This window comes from Porites lutea, chromosome 4 (genome assembly GCF_958299795.1).
Source record: "Porites lutea chromosome 4, jaPorLute2.1, whole genome shotgun sequence".
Classification (NCBI taxonomy): Eukaryota; Metazoa; Cnidaria; class Anthozoa; order Scleractinia; family Poritidae; genus Porites; species Porites lutea.
Genome location: NC_133204.1, coordinates 38,799,823 through 38,817,322, shown reverse-complemented (window position 1 = coordinate 38,817,322; position 17,500 = coordinate 38,799,823). Strand labels below are relative to the sequence as shown.

At 38.4% G+C, this 17,500-nt stretch overlaps 1 protein-coding gene and 2 long non-coding RNA genes across 3 annotated transcripts in view; 1 reads left to right on the top strand and 2 right to left on the bottom strand.

Moving 5' to 3' along the window:
* Positions 1 to 1,289: 1,289 nt before the first annotated feature.
* LOC140933529 (uncharacterized) lies at positions 1,290 to 12,277 on the bottom strand. The gene is made up of 2 exons (XR_012165063.1): positions 11,991 to 12,277; positions 1,290 to 2,880 (listed from the first exon to the last, which is right to left on the bottom strand). It is a non-coding gene; the product is annotated as an uncharacterized lncRNA (long non-coding RNA).
* Positions 12,278 to 13,263: 986 nt separating this feature from the next.
* The window catches only part of LOC140933040 (uncharacterized), an 11,239-nt gene continuing 7,002 nt past the window's right edge, over positions 13,264 to 17,500 (top strand). Inside the window, exons 1-3 of the mRNA XM_073382553.1 lie at positions 13,264 to 13,414; positions 13,578 to 13,638; positions 13,763 to 14,186. Coding sequence (XP_073238654.1) covers positions 13,616 to 13,638; positions 13,763 to 14,186 — 447 coding nt within the window. The 5' untranslated portion in view covers positions 13,264 to 13,414; positions 13,578 to 13,615. The remainder of the gene's footprint in view (positions 13,415 to 13,577; positions 13,639 to 13,762; positions 14,187 to 17,500) is intronic.
* The window catches only part of LOC140933528 (uncharacterized), a 5,188-nt gene continuing 2,422 nt past the window's right edge, over positions 14,735 to 17,500 (bottom strand). The window contains exon 2 of the long non-coding RNA XR_012165062.1: positions 14,735 to 15,978. This is a non-coding gene — a long non-coding RNA (uncharacterized lncRNA). The remainder of the gene's footprint in view (positions 15,979 to 17,500) is intronic.

Genomic DNA, 17,500 nt, shown 5'->3' with positions numbered 1-17,500 from the left:
TGTTGTGCAGTTACGATGCGACATCTGCGAAATTGCCACCATTTTAAATGAATTCAATCAAAGTTTAGAGAGAAAGAAAAATTTGTCGTCGCTTGTTTACGTCCTCAAGAAATTTGATAAACTTCCCATCAGGAAATTTTATGTCTTTTATTTTATGTCCACTATTTGGTTGACTTATGTAACGTCCAGTGCCTGGATCAAGAACACAGTACGCAAAATTTACTTTGGAATATTATCTATAACTTTGGTTTTAAAATTCAACCTGTCAAACGAATTTTTTTTGCAAGTTGAAAGAACATTTCTTGTACGCCGTGTACAACAAAGAACTGAGAATTCTCATCAATTTTCTTTTGAATGGACGACGAAACACTTCTGTCGAGATGGCTTATCTATATGAACAGTGCCTTTGTAGAATGGGCTGTGTCTAGACGACGTGTTCTTATTTCTTTTGGCAAACTGTATCTGCATGTCTATTGCATTTTGTTTGACAAGTCCGTGACTGCGGGTGTCAATTTTTAAAAATACACCGAAAACAGTATTTAAAATCTGTTTGAAAATAAATCTGGTTGACTTTTTTTCCTTTGAAGTATATTTTTTACCATTGAGGACAGCCGGGTTTTTTCAAAACACCCTATAAACAACCTGTTTAAGTTAGGTTTGGAAACAGGTTTCCATTTAAATACCTTTTAAATGAGGATAGGTTGTGAAAGTACAGTAAAAACAGCTAGTTTTAATCCTGTTTGGAGAGATTTCAAGGTGTTCTTAATTTCAAATCACAATTTAAATTGAACTGCCTCTTAAACGTTCTTCAAACATGTTTTAACCATGCTATTTATGAGCGGTTTAAGGTCGTAAACGAGGAAGTACAGTCGACTCCCGATAACTCGAACCCTCGCTAACTCGAACCTCGCGCTAACTCGAACCAAAATCGATTTTCCCTGGATTTCCGTCATACATTCACTGTAATTTTACCTCCGGTAACTCGAACCTTCGATAACTCGAACTCCCGCTAACTCGAACCAATTTTCGTTTCCTCTCAGGTCATTTTCTATATAATTTTACCCTCGATAACTCGAACCATGTTTTGAGCCCTTAAAAAGTCGGGAAAAAGGCCGTCTACTGGCGTCCGAAACATTGAATTTTGAATTTCCTATTGACGTGTTGTAGGAGTATAGTTAACTAGTGGAGGCTGATGTTGATTGTCACAGGCTAAAGTGAAGCAGCTTTTCTTCTCAAAACAGTAAAACACATGCTCTATTTAGGCTATATTTTGTTACGTTACGTTCTGATTTATAATCTAGAAGTGTCTTTTAATTTTCACTTGACATTTCTAACATTAAATGTGATTAAAATGTTCACTGTGGAGTAAAAACTGTTTTTTACCTAACTCTCGGCTATTTTCTTCGAACTCCCGATAACTCGAACCATTTCTGATTTCCCTTGAAGGTTCGAGTTATCGGGACTCGACTGTATATTCAAAACAGTCTTTAAACATCCTACTAAAAACCTGATTTTGAACTTTACTTGTAAAAACTACTTTTTAAGTCTTTGATTTTAGCTTCTTCTTTCCAAAATGCAGTTTGAATACGGTATTTAAAAAAATTTTACAAACTCGCCAGTACTCTCTCTCCGAAAATATAGTTTAAATACTGTATTTAAAGTGTAGTTTTGATAGCAAATATGTTTCAAATACAAGGAAAACCTGGGAAAATGTTATAAATATTATTCAAAAAGATGTCAAATACAATTCAAACTTCTAACGCTATTTTGGTTTTAGTCGTGAAATATAATAAAAGTACCTCAAATTGTGGTAAAAATAGTTTTTAAATCGTTTAAATAGCTTTAAACTACTTCACAGACGGTTTTAAAATACAGTTGATTTGGTGCGGGTTATCTATCACCTGCTTGCTACAACTTCCAAGCAAATGTGAAGGAAGTCCAAAATACTTTGAATCATCATTTGCAAGGTTGTACAACCGGTTCAAGTTCAAAGCTCAACCTGGTTAGGTTCTTAATCTGCAGCATGAGCGTTGGTCATAAATAAATCGTGAATCGGCAACCAGCCTGGAAAGTCCATGACGACAATTCCAAGACATGCAGATGTCCTGTATTCCTCTGCATATCGCCTTACGTGGATGTTGATTCGGTCTGCAACAGCATTGGGGTAAGCACCACTGCTGACACCACTACAGAAGGTAATGTAGAAACATGATCTGGAACTGCTTCGGGCTTCATTTAGGTGACTTTTGATGCCCTCTAACTTCGGATTGATGGAAAAAGGCAGAATGGTATTGACAGTCCAATCGTCTTTCACTTTTTGGTGGTCATAAGGAATACCCAGGCTCCCACTGAACCTGCGTAGGATGACGATCTTGCCTCTAACTTGGCCTAACATAGGGATGCTTGAATCCAACCAAAACCGATCAGCTCCAAAGTCTGCCAAGAGTCGCCTGAATGTATCCTCAAAGGACTCGGTCTTCCCCTCAGGCTTGAGACCGTAATTACTTACACTCATTACAATAGTTTCAGTTGGATTTTTTTGCAGAAATGCATGGGAACTTCTCAAGACGTCAGAAAAATTGGCACGCTGGTAGACTACGCCATGATAAATTGGGAAATCATTATATGAATGTCGACAGCGAATGTCAACATAACGGATCCCTGCTCGATATTGTTCGCACAAAGCTAGGCTCTGACAAGCAACTAGAGGTCCACCATAGATGCTCATGGACTGATGGGTACCTGGGATGGTAATATCTTTCAAGCTTGTTGCGTCTGGGATGTTTCTCATCCAACTGGTGTATTCGCTCTGAGGATCAGATCCATTCCAAAAGTCATAACATGAACTCTGCTCGGCCCCCATGATGTCAAATTCTGTAACTAAAAAAGGACATTATACCTTTACAGTTAAATCTTCCGTTTCAAAAATACCTTATTCTCACTAATTTTCGCGCGTACTTAATTTCGCGAATATTGATATCTTTTTGCTTGCCCAAGTTCATGTTTGTGAAGGGTGTTGCTTGTTATTGCCTGAAGAGATGCATTTTTACGTGGATATGTTACAAGCAAAAGCGTGAATAACTTACATGCATAAACGTTTCAGTTGTTTAGTTATGTATATTTGAACTTGGGCAAGCAAAAAGATATCAATATTTTAACCAGAAAATCTCAACAAATCGTCGTGGTCTAGTGGTATGGAAGAGAGGCAGGTAAGCCAGAGCTACAGAGAAGCGTTGGTTCAAATCTCGCCGACAACCAACAAAAAAAGGAAAAAGGAAACCGTGGGGCACTGGAGAGAGTGGTCGGTGAAAAGAGAGGGGAAAAAAGAGAAAAAGAGAGGTAGAAAAAGAAAAAGAAAAAACACAAATTGAAACCCTCTTTTATTAACGCAGTAAGTATTCATTACCGATGTATATATGCAATAATCTGGGGAATTCGCCATTGTCTTGGAAGAAAATAACCCAAATTAAGGGCGTTTCAAAAAAGGCTTAGTATTGTTCTACCTTTGTTTTCCCTAAACAACAGATGTATGTATAATTAGTGTGTGGGGTTACACGGAAATCTTGCCCAGAAATGCCTTAAGGTATGTCATAAAAATCCAAGTGAGACTAAATGGAGGCCATATTCCTTACTTATCTAGTGTGACCCTCTGTGAGGTATTACCTTCCGACGTAATACCGGTGAGAGGGACAAAGTTATGCAGCTATCAATGTTATGCCCGAGGGGTGGGGGGGGGGGGAGCACGGGATGAGGTGGGAACTTTGATCGTCCGTGCCCGCCCCACGTGGGGAATTTAAGCAAAATTTGAACATAAATGTTGGCCACAGGGTCGGGAAGTTTGAACGATGCTTAAAATTGCTGGTCCCTTAGTGGGGAAGTTTGAACGATGTTTGACGACGAAAGCCACCTGTATTTTGAATACGGGGAGCTTGGATACGAGTGTTCCGCCATCTTGAAAATACCTAGAATTCCTGGAATTTCGATCGTGCTTTCCAGGTGCAAGAAAAAGGAGGAACAGAAGTATGGGGCGCCGTTTGTAAAAATATTATTTAGAGCAAACCCATGCCTTTTTTTCATTATTTGTAAATAATGGTCAGCCGTCGAAAATTTATTTATAAATAAGGAACAGCAGGAGCCCATCGCTCCTGGGAACAGCTACTTACTTAATGATATGTAAATCGTTATTCCTTATCAAACCTGATATCTATATAATACCAATCTGTAAAGAAATTATATATAAATATTCATCAAACAAGTTTCTTTATTTATAAATCAGGCAGACAACTACAATCCATTATTTATAAATAATGAACTACACCTGCAGAGTAAATTCGTTATTTGTAAATACTGAAGTTCACCTTTATGCTGGCAAATCCATTATTTATAAATAATGAAGTTAAACAGGATTGTGAATTCAGTATTTATAAATCACGAAGTTTCATCTCGCCGAGTGTAAATCTATTATTTGTAAATAATGAAGTTAACCTCTGTGGTGGCAAATCCATTATCTACAAATAATGAGGTTAACCTTCATGCTGGAAAATCCCTTTTTTTAAATAAAAATAATGAACTTCCCCTTTTTGTGTAATTTCATTATTCATAAATAATGAAGTTTGATCTCGCCGAGTATAAATTTATTATTTGTAAAAACTGGATTTTGTCGCGTCGCTGGTCAATTAATTTATGACTCACCAGCGCGCCAAAACTGTAATTTATTCCATGGAAATGGCGGGAATTCTTAGCCTTCCGAGTCGAGTCCGGTGATGGCTGATCAAGACCTCGCCCCATGTAAGGGAATCCATGACAGTCTTGGATTCTGGATTCCACCCTGTGGATTCCGGATTCCGATTACTGGATTCCGGATTCCAGCTCAGTGGATTCCGGATTCCAAAAAGGGCTGGATTCCAAATTTTTCTTCTTTTCTTCGCATTTCGTTTTCGTGTTCGAATCTTGCTATACTGAAATACGTTGTTTAGAATACACAACAAGTTTGTTTTCTTTTTCGATTTATAAATTACCTGAAGAAATGTATTACTGTTCCTATAAAGGGTTTAAGGTATAATAATGAGGGGGACATTGGGGGACTGTCCACACCGCAACACCGTGGAAAAAAAATAACAAACATAGCATCACCGCAAAAAAACGAGGCGAAACACCGACATCGCAATTTTAAATTTTGTCCTTCGATTAATCTTGTCCAAATCTCCATATGATTACGAATCTCGGATCTCGGAGCTGGTTTAGTGATTAGTAGAGAATGAGACTGACCTCAAGACTCTATTTTTCACTTACTCTATTTTTGCGAACTCTATTTTCAGTATTGGGAAAAGGTACAGTCATTGCCAGGGAAAATCGAGCTGCAGTTGCCCTAAACCAGCGAAGGTTAATCAAGTCTTTTGCTATCCACCAGTAATATAACCGAAGGTTCATTTTGCTTGTGTGTCGTTACATTCGTAGTTTTCCTCGTCCTGTTCGAACGCCTGGAACAGGCTACGTCGAATCATGTTTGCAAATTCTTTTGGAACATTAAAACAGTGTTTCGAAGTAATAGAACTGAACAAAACGTTAAAAGCCGCCAATTGCTAATCACCTCCAAAGTATGACGAACAAAAGCTTGGTTCTTAACATGTTTTAAGACATTGTTTTTCGTTCTTTTTCTACTTTTTTATTGGAATCATTGTCATAGCGCAAAAAAAACTAAATTCGTTTACCGCTCTTTTGTAAAACTTTCATTTATAGAGACACAGTAAGCTGTAGAACACGCGCATTAGATATCACTTCTTAACTGCATTGCTTTCACACTTTCTCATATGACTCGTAAGACGAATTTTAGCCAAATACAAAAAATACACTTCTCCTAGGACGGGATAAGCATATATACTCAGTAAAAGATTGACAATCAAAAAGAGCACTACAAAAGATTAAATTCGACTTCAAGCTGACAAAAGTGGTGTCCCGGTCAGCGCGGCCCTAAAGTGACTAAAGTTGACTGTGTCACATAATTGTCTAAGAATGATAACATAGCTCAAAATAAATTTCGGACAGCGGCCAGACCACGTTGATCCACTAAATAATTTTCTACGCTTTCACGTCTCTACGTTTTTGACTGGTCAAAATAAAGATAAAAAGTCAGTAACTCTTGACAGTCTGCAAGCCCAAAACTATCAGTTACTTGGTCTTGTTGTTGCTGATCCATTTAAATCGAGTTCAAAAAGTGGCTTAATACACAGAACGGCTCAAAACGTAGTCAAAGACAGCCTGATTTGCCCGCGTTCAGTCAAAACTGTAGAGCTGAACTTGTTTGTTGTTTATTGACTTACGCTACGCAAACATCCTTGCTGGACATCATGCGATGGCAAACCACCCCCTCCCCCCTCGCCCTAGAGGTCAATGAAATCCCTAATCTCGTACCCGGATCTCTCAGTGTCGAAGCCAAAGGCGAGATCTGGCCCCAGTTGTCGTGTGGAATTTGATGTTAAAAAGATAAGAAAGAACACAAAAATTAGTTGGTTCATACTTAAGATGTGCGCATAACCACGTTTTGATAGAAAAAACTTCACGGCTCTATAAAATTCGTTGTTTAACACGTCAAAAATTGAGGATCAATTTCAAGCATACGCTCTTTCATGGCCTGTCACATTCCTGACAGGTAATCACGGGTACAAAATCGGATTTGACCAGATCTCGCCTTTGGCTTCATCAATAAGTAAGAGATCTGAGTGTGAGATTATGAAATCCCCCGCGAGTTTTATTTCATATTAGCGCGTTCTAGGTGGCTCTGGGATCCATTTCAAAGAAAAAAAAATACGGCCTAAGCCGATCTCAGATCGGTCTAATTTCCAAAAGCGACCTCAATGTGAACGAGGCCTAATCACAACTGTAGAACCAGAAAACATGAAAAGTCCGTCTGATCCTCGATCGAGTCTGAGATGACTGAGAGATCGAGAGAGACTTGCGCGATTCTGACACGTTGGCTCGTTTTAAGCGTTAAACAATGTATACGATATTTTCCCCAAGGACGACGTAAAATTTATATTACATTCAATTATGATTGAGAAAAAAATCAATCAGCGGGCTTAAAACTGTAAACTTAACTTTTCTTTTGTTCATGATTGTGACTTCCTTGCCGCCACGTTCAGTACAGTCCACAGATCGACACAAACGAAAAATCATGCAGCTTTGCCTTTGGCACGTTTAGATCTATCGCAGGCAGCTAAAAATTGGTATAAAATTTCACAACACAGTATTACAGGTGCCTTTCTCTCTCAGCCTTTTGTTTTTGCTTGTGCTTTCGAGTAACAGTAGAAAAGAAAAATCCAACAGACAACAAACTTCAAACTGGTCTGATCGAAGAGGTGGCGAGATTTCACTCGAATGCCGGGGAATGAATAAAAAAGACACCCCGTGACCGTGTCCTTGCACGTGATTACTTTAGTGACAGCTGATTGGTACGGTTCTGACAGTTCCTGGCTTATTTCTCAAATACAGATTATCGAAACCATGAAACTGTTCTCAGCGAAACTACTAGGACCTAATTAGGCACTAGGAGACTGTGAATTTTTTTTTTTTTCTTTTTAGGTTAACTGTTGAACGTAGACATTTATTTTCATTTGTGCACCAGGAGGACCAGGAAGGTTCAAGAAAAGGTTCACCCCAGGTGCACCTTTTCCAGTCGTATGCCAGGTCGAAAAGCTCGCATAAAATCGCTTCTGATTTTTTAAAGTTCAGCGAAGCGAGTGAACAACAGAGAATCAAACATAGCCAGAGGGCGAAGTTATTCATAACAATTCAATTTAAACTTTAAAATGGCTGGGCTGTGTTCCCTTGAAACCCCCCAATTTTGTGATCCTCCCAGCCGCTCATAAGCAAGGGTTCCCTCGCTATTATAGAATTTTAATCATGTGGCCGTGACCTCCACCTTTCATATGGAGCTCGTGAACTATTGTTTTGACACCAGATATGCCGATATTACGTCGTCACGTTCAGGTCTATACCCTCGGGAGGCTTTCCATAGACTAGCCTACCCGCAGACGTCTTTGGGGTTCGTTCGTCACGCATTCATTTCTCCCCCACGGATGGTTTTTCTTACGAGCGAGTAGCTCAATTTAATGTGGAGTGGATCTTTAGTAAGTTGGATTCCGGATTCCAATCTTTAGTAGGATTCCGGATTCTTAGTGCTGGATTCCGGATTCCAAAGCCCAGGATTCCGGATTCCTCGCGCAAAAAATTCCTGGATTCCGGAATCCGGATTCCCTTACATGGGGCGAAAGACCTTACGCGCTCCCTCTCCGAGGCCGTTTCTCGACCTGTCAGCGAGACAGTGAGTGCTGTTCCTGCCCGGGTAAGCATCTAGCTTGAACTTCAGAATTTGAGATTGCTTTGAATGCGCGGGTTCTGGCGTCTTATTAATTTTATGCCGTTTTCTCAGAATTCCCCAGCAAACCAACTCGACCAACATGTCCCGGCACATGTGCAGCCGACGGCTTCAACGCCGACATCAACGATTCAACAGGTAAGTTCTGTTGCAAGAAATCTTTGTAAGGAAGGGAATAGACACCTCTGCTATTTCTGCTATTTTCCGAGACATGGATCGCGCCAACCTCGTCCCCAGGGTTGAGGTTAGGTTAATGTCAGGGAAGAGGTTGGGATCGCGCTGCTAAATACGCCTCCATTGCTTGAACCTGCCCGATTGCAAGCTGCATTTAGTTGGTCACTGGAAGCTGGCTATAATATTACAAGGAAAAGATGATTAATCAGACGTGACGTACGTTTCTCGCCGCCTGGGGCGATTTTAATGCGCGGCTCGTACAAAGTGTCACGCGACGCTATGTCTCGGAAAATAGCAGAAATAGCATAGGTGTCACCACACAAGGACGAATTTAGGTGTTGTTGTTGTGAACTCAAGCAATTCTAATATCCTAGATGCTCTATGGGAAATTACCTTGGCTTGAGCTTGAGTTAGATTAGCCGAGGTGACTGATAAAAGGTCAAAATCGATCTAGGGGGTGTACTTAAGTGAAGATTAACCGCGGCCGATTCCGGCAAGGCCTTCAAACTCTATTAAACCCTGTTTTAAGACAAAACCGTTATTTTCGCTACTTGTTTACGAAAGGAGAGATTTTCTCACGACCCTGATTCGTTAAATATCAGGCCGCTACAACAAGCAAAAGTGTCACGCAACGGTTTGCGTCGGACGACAGGCCAGGTTAATAGGGCTTATTCTATTTTGCGAAACGAAACGAAACGAAACGAAACGAAACAAAATATATAGGAGAGGGAGAAAAAATGCTTAGTAACCTAAACACAACTTAAGACAACATTGACAATGTGTTTGGAAGTAATAGTTAACGAAAAATGACGGATTTTTACCTTTTTCGCAAAGTAGTAATTTCAATACAATTACTATTTTGCGAAATGGCGTTTCTCAGCTTTGTTTAGCAAATATGTCCTTTTCGTCTGAAACAAATTGTGTCCGCCAATAAAATGATTAATATTTCGAAGAGTCTGGTGACTTCTCATGTTATTGACCATGCTAGAACTCATTTTGCAAAGTAGTAATTTTTCCAGAATTACTATTTTGCGAAATGGAGTTTTTTCATTTAAAAAAAATGAAAAAAAAATTGAAAAAAAAAATTAAAAAAAATTAAATTGAAGCTACAGTAGGCTAACTTGACAGTACATTGTAACTATCTACCAATTTCATAACAAGATATGCTTTGTTCTTTGTTCATGGTCGAAATTACAGAAACTCATCAGTGACAAGTTCTGTTCAATTTCTACATTACAGATTTACCACAGCAGTTAAACTCAACTGATTGTGGTGTCTTTGTCTGTATGGTACACTGTAGGTTTTGCTATTTCATCACCTTTGCAATGAAGATTATTGAATGGAAAGTCATTCATTATGCAATTCCATCAAAATAAATATGAACTTTTAAGTATTATCCATCAAAACAATCTTTATACATGTACATCACAACTGTTACTGATTAGTTTGCAGAGTACCTCAGCAGGGGGATAATGCCCAACTATTAAAACAGGTATTAAAACAGTTAAAAGTTCAGACACTGTTGATGAAAAGAAGTTAGTTTCACTGTATTCTACCCCCTTTGAAATAGAAGTCTATTTTTATTCTAAGACCTTGGATATTAACTGATACTCTTCTGTCTCTACTCTTTTATCTTTTCAGGATTTCCAAACTGATGATCAAGCAACAGTTGTTGCAAACGTTTTTGTAATACACTTAAAGTACCAGGGGCAGATCCAGGATTTTTGAATGGTGGGTTGATGATACCAATCGGCCATCAAACTATACGTTATTAATTTTAAGTTGTTGCACTTTTGTCCCAAAGCATGCCGATTTAGGAAGGACGATGGTTGGTTGGCTTCACAAGGTTTTTGCTTCCCACGTATTTCCATTTGTTTCCCCAAGTATTATGTTTTTTGGTAGACTGTTCTAAAAAAGGGTGGCTAGCCACTCAATCCACCCCTTCCTGGATCCAAACACTGACACATGTACTACCAATTATTGTTGATGAGTGGAGAAAATAAAGCTTGAAAGTAACTCCAAACTCATCGTGCTCCTTAATAATTAAGTAACAAAAGGAATCTAACGAGGAAATTTTTTTATCTCAGGTAATTTTTGTTTTCCATTTGTTTCAACGTCATTAGCATTCATTACCATACCCCAAAACAAAAGAAAAACAAAAATTACCGGAGATAAAAAACTAACTTTCAAAACATTTTCAAATGAGGTAAACCATGAAAAATTAAACACAAGCTTGCTGAGCTAATTTAGGACGTCCTGCTTGGTGGTACTATTTTCTTAGCTTATACCATTCAAAAGGGCTAGACAATTTTCAAGAATAAAAACCACTCCTGTTTGGTTATCCTTGGATTTCAAATGTCAAACCAGAAAAAGGGTTTTGCACTTCCCGATCACTGTTATACCTGAGTACTCCCTATAAGGAGAGTCCCACTGGGTGGACATTCTTAGGTGATTATGACAACTAGGAATGAATTAAACCATCGTTGTTCAGCTGTCCCCAGCTGGTAGGAAAAAGCCTTCAAAGGGCAAGGTATGTATTGCAATGTAACAATAACAAGCTGCATGTCATGTAGTAATACATGCAAGTAACTGCTGAATATAGTTTAGGATGTCCTGCAAGGCGGTACTATTTCCTCAGATAATACAGGCCAAAAGGACAAGGCATTTTTTTACGAAAAAAAAAAACACTCCTGTTTAGTTGCCCTGGCTTTTTGGAAACCTAAAGAATGACCGTTTAGCAATAAAAAACCCAGATATGATATGCCTTCTAACAAATGTTGCTAAAAATCAGGATGTCCCGCTGGACGGCACCATTTTCTCCGGTAATACCGGCCGAAAGGACAGGGCCACTTTTATGAATAAAAATATTCCTATACAGTTATCCTAAGCTTTCTCGATCTTATCTCAAAGAAAGGGAGACTGAAGGCCCCTGTAAGCGCGTTCTTGCCTTTTATCAAATCATGGCATGACGTTAAGGTCTCAAAATGAAGGCCCCGAGGGGGTGTCTCATTTTTTGTCTAGGATTACTCTGGCGCATTGTTTCAGTAAATTGGTTACGTCTTGGACGTGCGGCTTCGGTTTGCTTCATGTCCCCAAGGCAATAACCCCCGTAGTCAAGTATTAGCTGGATAAGTGAGTTGTAAAACAAACTTCTCAGCTTTCAGTCACAGAAATGTATCTGTTCTTTTCAAAAGGCGAAGTCGCTTTCCTATATTCGATACCGTTGTTTAAAAACAGTTGTCTATCTTTATGCCAGGTAGTTTAGTATCGGCTACAGAATCAAGCTGAACCTCAACTGTTCTCACATTAAGATTTCTGCCGTTCAAGCAGTTAGCCCCAACTTATGCTGTAGACAATCGCTTGCAGGGACGAGAATCATCAGCAAACGCAAACGCAAACACAACTTACATATGAGCTTCTGGGAACGAAAACTCGAACTTACCCTATGGCTATGTGGAAGACGAACTCAGAGCACTAGCCTAATCACCAATTAACCGACTGCTGCTTCAGCCACGAACACTGAGATACACTTTAGAAAATAGAAGTAGTTGCTTATGTAACTGAAAAGGAAGCAGCGTACTTACCACGGAAACTGCGAGGTACTGTTCTCTGTGACGCAACCAGCAGTCAAATGAAATTAAGTTACAGTCAAACCAAGTCAAGCGTACCCCCCAAGATTCTATCAGTGAATTGATTATTCGAAAAATGAATCCATGAGTCGTTCCCGTAACTGGTGTCAAATTCAAAGCGGCATTTCTGCATGCGTAATGAGCAGTGAATATTTTACGAGAACTTCTCTGTATTTGGTCGGATTGGAAATCTTTGAATGGATTAAGCTTCTTAGAAGACACTTACATCAATTTCTAGAAAATGGAGCTGGTAGAAATTTCATAACTGCCTCGCGTGTGAATTCACGGCTCATTACACATACAAGAATGCAGAGATCAATCTGAAATCTACAACTAGCAACGGATTCAACTTTTGAATAATAAATTCATTAATGAATTCTTGGGGGGTACACTTGACCTGGTTTGACTGTAAAGTGCTTGTTTGCTCTAATCAATGGTCAATTTTCTGTACGAGTTATAGAACCGTGAAATCTCGACATTTTGACACTTTTCCAATCGTGAGGTAATGAACCGTACAACTGCTAGATCATTCTTTCTGTTGACATTTGCTTGAAAAAACGATCTTTGATCCTAGCGCACTTGTAAAATGGATTAAAGATAAGAAGGCAGTCTTTGCCAAATCACTGATATCGTATCAGGGGATTATAGTTCTTGTTTGATATTAGTCAAAAGTAAATCAACTGCGGTAAACTGAAGAAACAGTCCAGTTCAGAACATCAGGTTAAATTTTCAAAGCTATTCCCGGCGTTGTTTAGCATTGGTCACCCAGTGAAGGCCCTTACCTAATGGAGACCGCAAGAAAAGGATGGGCGGTTTAGCCTGCGCAGCTGGCGGTATTGCGTGATTAAAGTTTTGGTGGCGGAGCTGCGATCCAAAAAAAAGGAGTGGGGACGAGGCGTTTGCAGGCTACTGCATAGCTGGCGGTATATTGTGTACTAGGCGAGGGAGATTTGGCGGCGGAGCCGCTGTACCAGTCGAGTGAGAGTTGGCGGCGGAGCCGCGAGAAATACCGGCGGTATTTCAAACGCCTCGTCCCCACTCCTTTTTTTTGGATCGCGGCTCCGCCTCCAAAACTTTAATAGGGACCTTAAGATCCGACGACGGCGGATGTCTACGACGGCGAGCGGAAGTTGGAAATATTTGCCTGCGCATTTCCGGTAGCCGTCGCGTGAGGTTTCCCGCCTTAGCTGTGTTGTCTGAGACGTCAAAACGAAGTGTTTGCCGTCTTGTCTAAAACGTGAGTAAATTTCTCTTATTTTAAGGCCATTTCAAAGGAATTTATTGAACATTTTCAATTTGTAATGAAGTGACAATTTTTTCCTAGCTTGTGACAATTGAAAATAGGTAGTAGAACTCGTTTAAAAGCGAAAATTGACTGGTTTCTTTCTCCTCCTAAACAGCTTCGAAAGTTCGTGTCTGCAAATAAGCCTCAGTGGAAATGATCTCAAAGAAAACAGTGCAGTAAGTAGTTGTCAACTCATTTTTCCTTCTTAATGAAAGCTAAACCATAAATTTAATTGAATAATTTACCCAAGTCTGTTTGAGCAAAAGTTTGTTGAAGGTAGATGTAATTATGATTTTTCAGATCAAACATGGAGTGGACGGAGGAACATGACAACTGCTTGTGCCAAGAAATTTTAGTACTTGAACCCTTTAAGTACAAGAAAGGAAGCATTTCTAGAGGTCAGATCTGGGAAAAAATTGCAAACAATCTGAACGGCCTTGAGCTCCCCCGATTCAAAGTCAGTAAGCGTGCTGTTAGAGAGAGATACACGCTGCTGAGCGAGAAATTTAAAGCAAAGATGAAAGACGAAGAGAAGGCCAGCGGAATCGAATGTGATTTGAGTGATGTGGAAAAGGCTCTGGAAGAAATAGCCGAAAAAGAAGTTGCAGCTGAAGACACCGTGGAAAACGACAAGAAGAAACTTGACAACGCAAAAGCAGTGGAAATGAGAAACAGAGCTCTAGCACAGCATGAAAAATCAAATTTACGTGAGCGTAATGACAACGTAAAGTCAGCGTATAGTTGAATTTTACACAACTTTACGCTTCCTTTACTCTACGTAAAGTTCAGCTTTACAGCACCTTTACACGTACATATAAAGCTGGCGTAATGAAACAAAAACTTTACGCAACACCTTTACGTTTTGCGTAAAGCTTGTGTAAACCCTACTTTAAGCTTGTGCAAAGCGCAAATACAAGCTCCTTTACGCCATATATATATATACACATAAACACACTGGAAACTTTAAAAATACAGGGAAATATAATGGTAATCGGTAAATTTTTCTTACCAAACTTTTAACAATCAAGATTTTATTTTTGTCCATGTCAAATATCTGAATTTTCCACACAAACATTGGATTTTTGTTGTGTACTTAATACCGGTTATTTTCTTTGGTTCCCCATCATCTCTCCATAGTATTTACAATCTGGAGCCATGGAGGATTACTCATATATACATTACAAATAATTGTATGAGTAATCCTCAATTCAAGTTTCGACATAAAATAAAATACCCTAATATGTAACAACACTTCAACACACAGTTAAAGGATTAGGCCAGACATTTTGTTTTTATTCTTCAAAACTGACAACAAAAACGAAAAGTTATAAAGCGTTGAAAACCCAATAGACCTATAGAAAAATAAGAACCCAACTTCAAACTGACATTAGTCATCCCTACTATTAAGTTATAACTTGCTTTAATGGAGTTATATTGTTTAACCAGTAGATGAACTTTGAATAAGTAGTAGTTTAAAAAATAGGGCCCCTTTCCGTTTCCAATTTTGCATTACCATAACCAATTTTGAAATTGCCTATCTTTATTTTTACATTTCAATTCCCATGAAAATCGCCAGGTATGCTACATTCATTTTGTTGTAACTGCAAAAGCTGCAAATACGAATCGCATTCTTTAAGTTTAGTCCCGCAAAGAGTGATATTACAAGGTTTTAAAAAACAAAACACACTGATACTCTAAAACTGAATTTTCTAAATATAACATGATTTATTTCTGTGTTAGCATCTTTGTCATTACATTAAAAAGTAGAAAAAACGAAAATTTTTCCAACACATAAGGTTTAAATAAGAAGATACAGTGTACATAAACTTTTCATATGGGTCAAAACAGTCTTCTCAAAATATCCAAAAAAATCATCTTAACTTAGTATTATACCAAATTAAGATGATTTATAGTTTAAAATAATTATTAGCATTTACATGTAAGGTACAGGGTGTACAAGAAAACTGATGAAGTTAAATTTTGATAAAAAACAGCAACTCTAACACACAAATTAATGTAAAGGTGGGCAAAATGGTCTCTTCCAAAATGAAAATATTTAGTATAATTTAGCATAATTCAAATTAAAAGCTTAAACAATTTTAGATAAGAAATAAAAAGACTGAAAGCCTAATACATGTATAACATTGATGGTTTCTTGATTTAGCCCTTTCACTCCCAGAAGTGTTTCCAGTCAAATTTAACAACAAAATCCAAATAACAAATCATTTTCATAAACTGATGATGTAAAAGTTAGATGCACAAGGCTGTCACTAAGATTGCAAGTTACAGGGTTTAAGTGAAATTAGTGAGCGGGACATTGAAAATGTGGAAAGTTTCGTTTCCTCTCAAAACAGCCAAGTATTGGGCTCAAAGTAGCCGATTTAAAGTCTGGTTTACGGCCCTTAGTGACAGCCCTGGAACCACTTTACAAGACTAAGGCTTGTAATTAACATGTATTAATCCTATTTGCTTTGAGAGGACTTTCTGTCACCAACATCCCATACCAGGCTGATCTGCTGAATAAATAGATTTTAGCAAGTATTATTTGAGTAAACTACACAGATTATTTGTAGGCTAGTGATAATACAATTAATCGCGCACTAAAGGCACAAGTACATGTACAGTAAGCGGGTATTTACATGAGAAAACTCACACCGGCGCGAGTCTCATACCGGGATGACTTTTTGATTTTGTATCGGGTTTACATTATGACTGAGTCATTTCATATCTCGTTATATGAAGGTACACTTCATATTGATAAAATACAAATGTGATTCAAAATCGCAAACATTACGCGTGCGCTACCCATTCCAGTCTACCGGCAGACCAATTTCATGCCGAAACGGGTGGTCGTTTCGCATTTACATGATACTGCCATGAGATTTTGTACCAGAGTGAAATTCTCGCCCCGGTACAAGAACCGGGGTGAACTCACGCTGGGGTGACTCGTGCCTGCATGACATTTTGTGGTGGTATCATGTAAACAAATATAGAGCTATGAGAGGGAACCGGAGTGAACTCGCTCCGGGGCAAAAGTTGCCCCGGTGTCATGTAAACACCCCCTAAGTTGCCAGAGGACACCGCCTGCTATTACTAATTAATAATATTTTTTCCTACACTCATGGCCAAATTACTACAATCAGCACAATTTTACTTGACACAGGGTTCCCCAAATGCCTCTTTTCACAAACCAAGACTAAAAATTTGAAAAAAAAAAATAAGGCATTTTCCACAAGTGGTCTAATAACAGTGCAAAACCTGAGTAGCAAATGATTTCAATGTCCACAAATTCACACAACTGAATAAGATTCATCTGACTGTCAAAGATTCAAAATGTTTGACTAGTATGAGTTAAAGGCTTTCCTTAAAGGCAATAATATTTACATTTAGAACCCTACTTGCAGTTGAGTGAAAATCAGGGTAAAATGCTACATGGAAACCCTATAATAATAATAATAATAATAATAATAATAATAATAATAATAATAATAATAATAATAATAATAATAATAATAATAATAATAAAAAAAATAATAGTAATGAACTCTATTAAAGTCTCATGTCTTATAACTCAGGCACAGTGCCTTACTAGTCGGGGAGACTGAAGCATATATATATGTTAAATTTATTAACAATGGTTTATTATATTATTAGAGTTCAATGTTTTACAATGTATATCTTTTTTTATTTTAATGTATGCATTTTAATAAAAGTATCATCCATTAATATCGTTGTAAAGTGCTATGAAAAATCACTGGATGTACATTATTATTATTATTAGAGAGTAAGCAGTGCGCAAAGAAAGTAGTGTCCGATAGCCCGGGGCTAGTGGATTTTGCTATCGAGCTAGTGAATTTTGAACTTAACTTGCCCGATGGGCAAGTGAAGTTTTTTTGAGGAATTCAAATTAAAGAAGAACTGTGAAATCAATTCTGCTCATCAAAACGGTTTGGGGGCTAGTTGAAATGACATTTGGGCTAGTATATGCTAGCTTCAGCTTGCCCGAATGGCAAGCTTTAAAAATCACCTTCTTTGCAC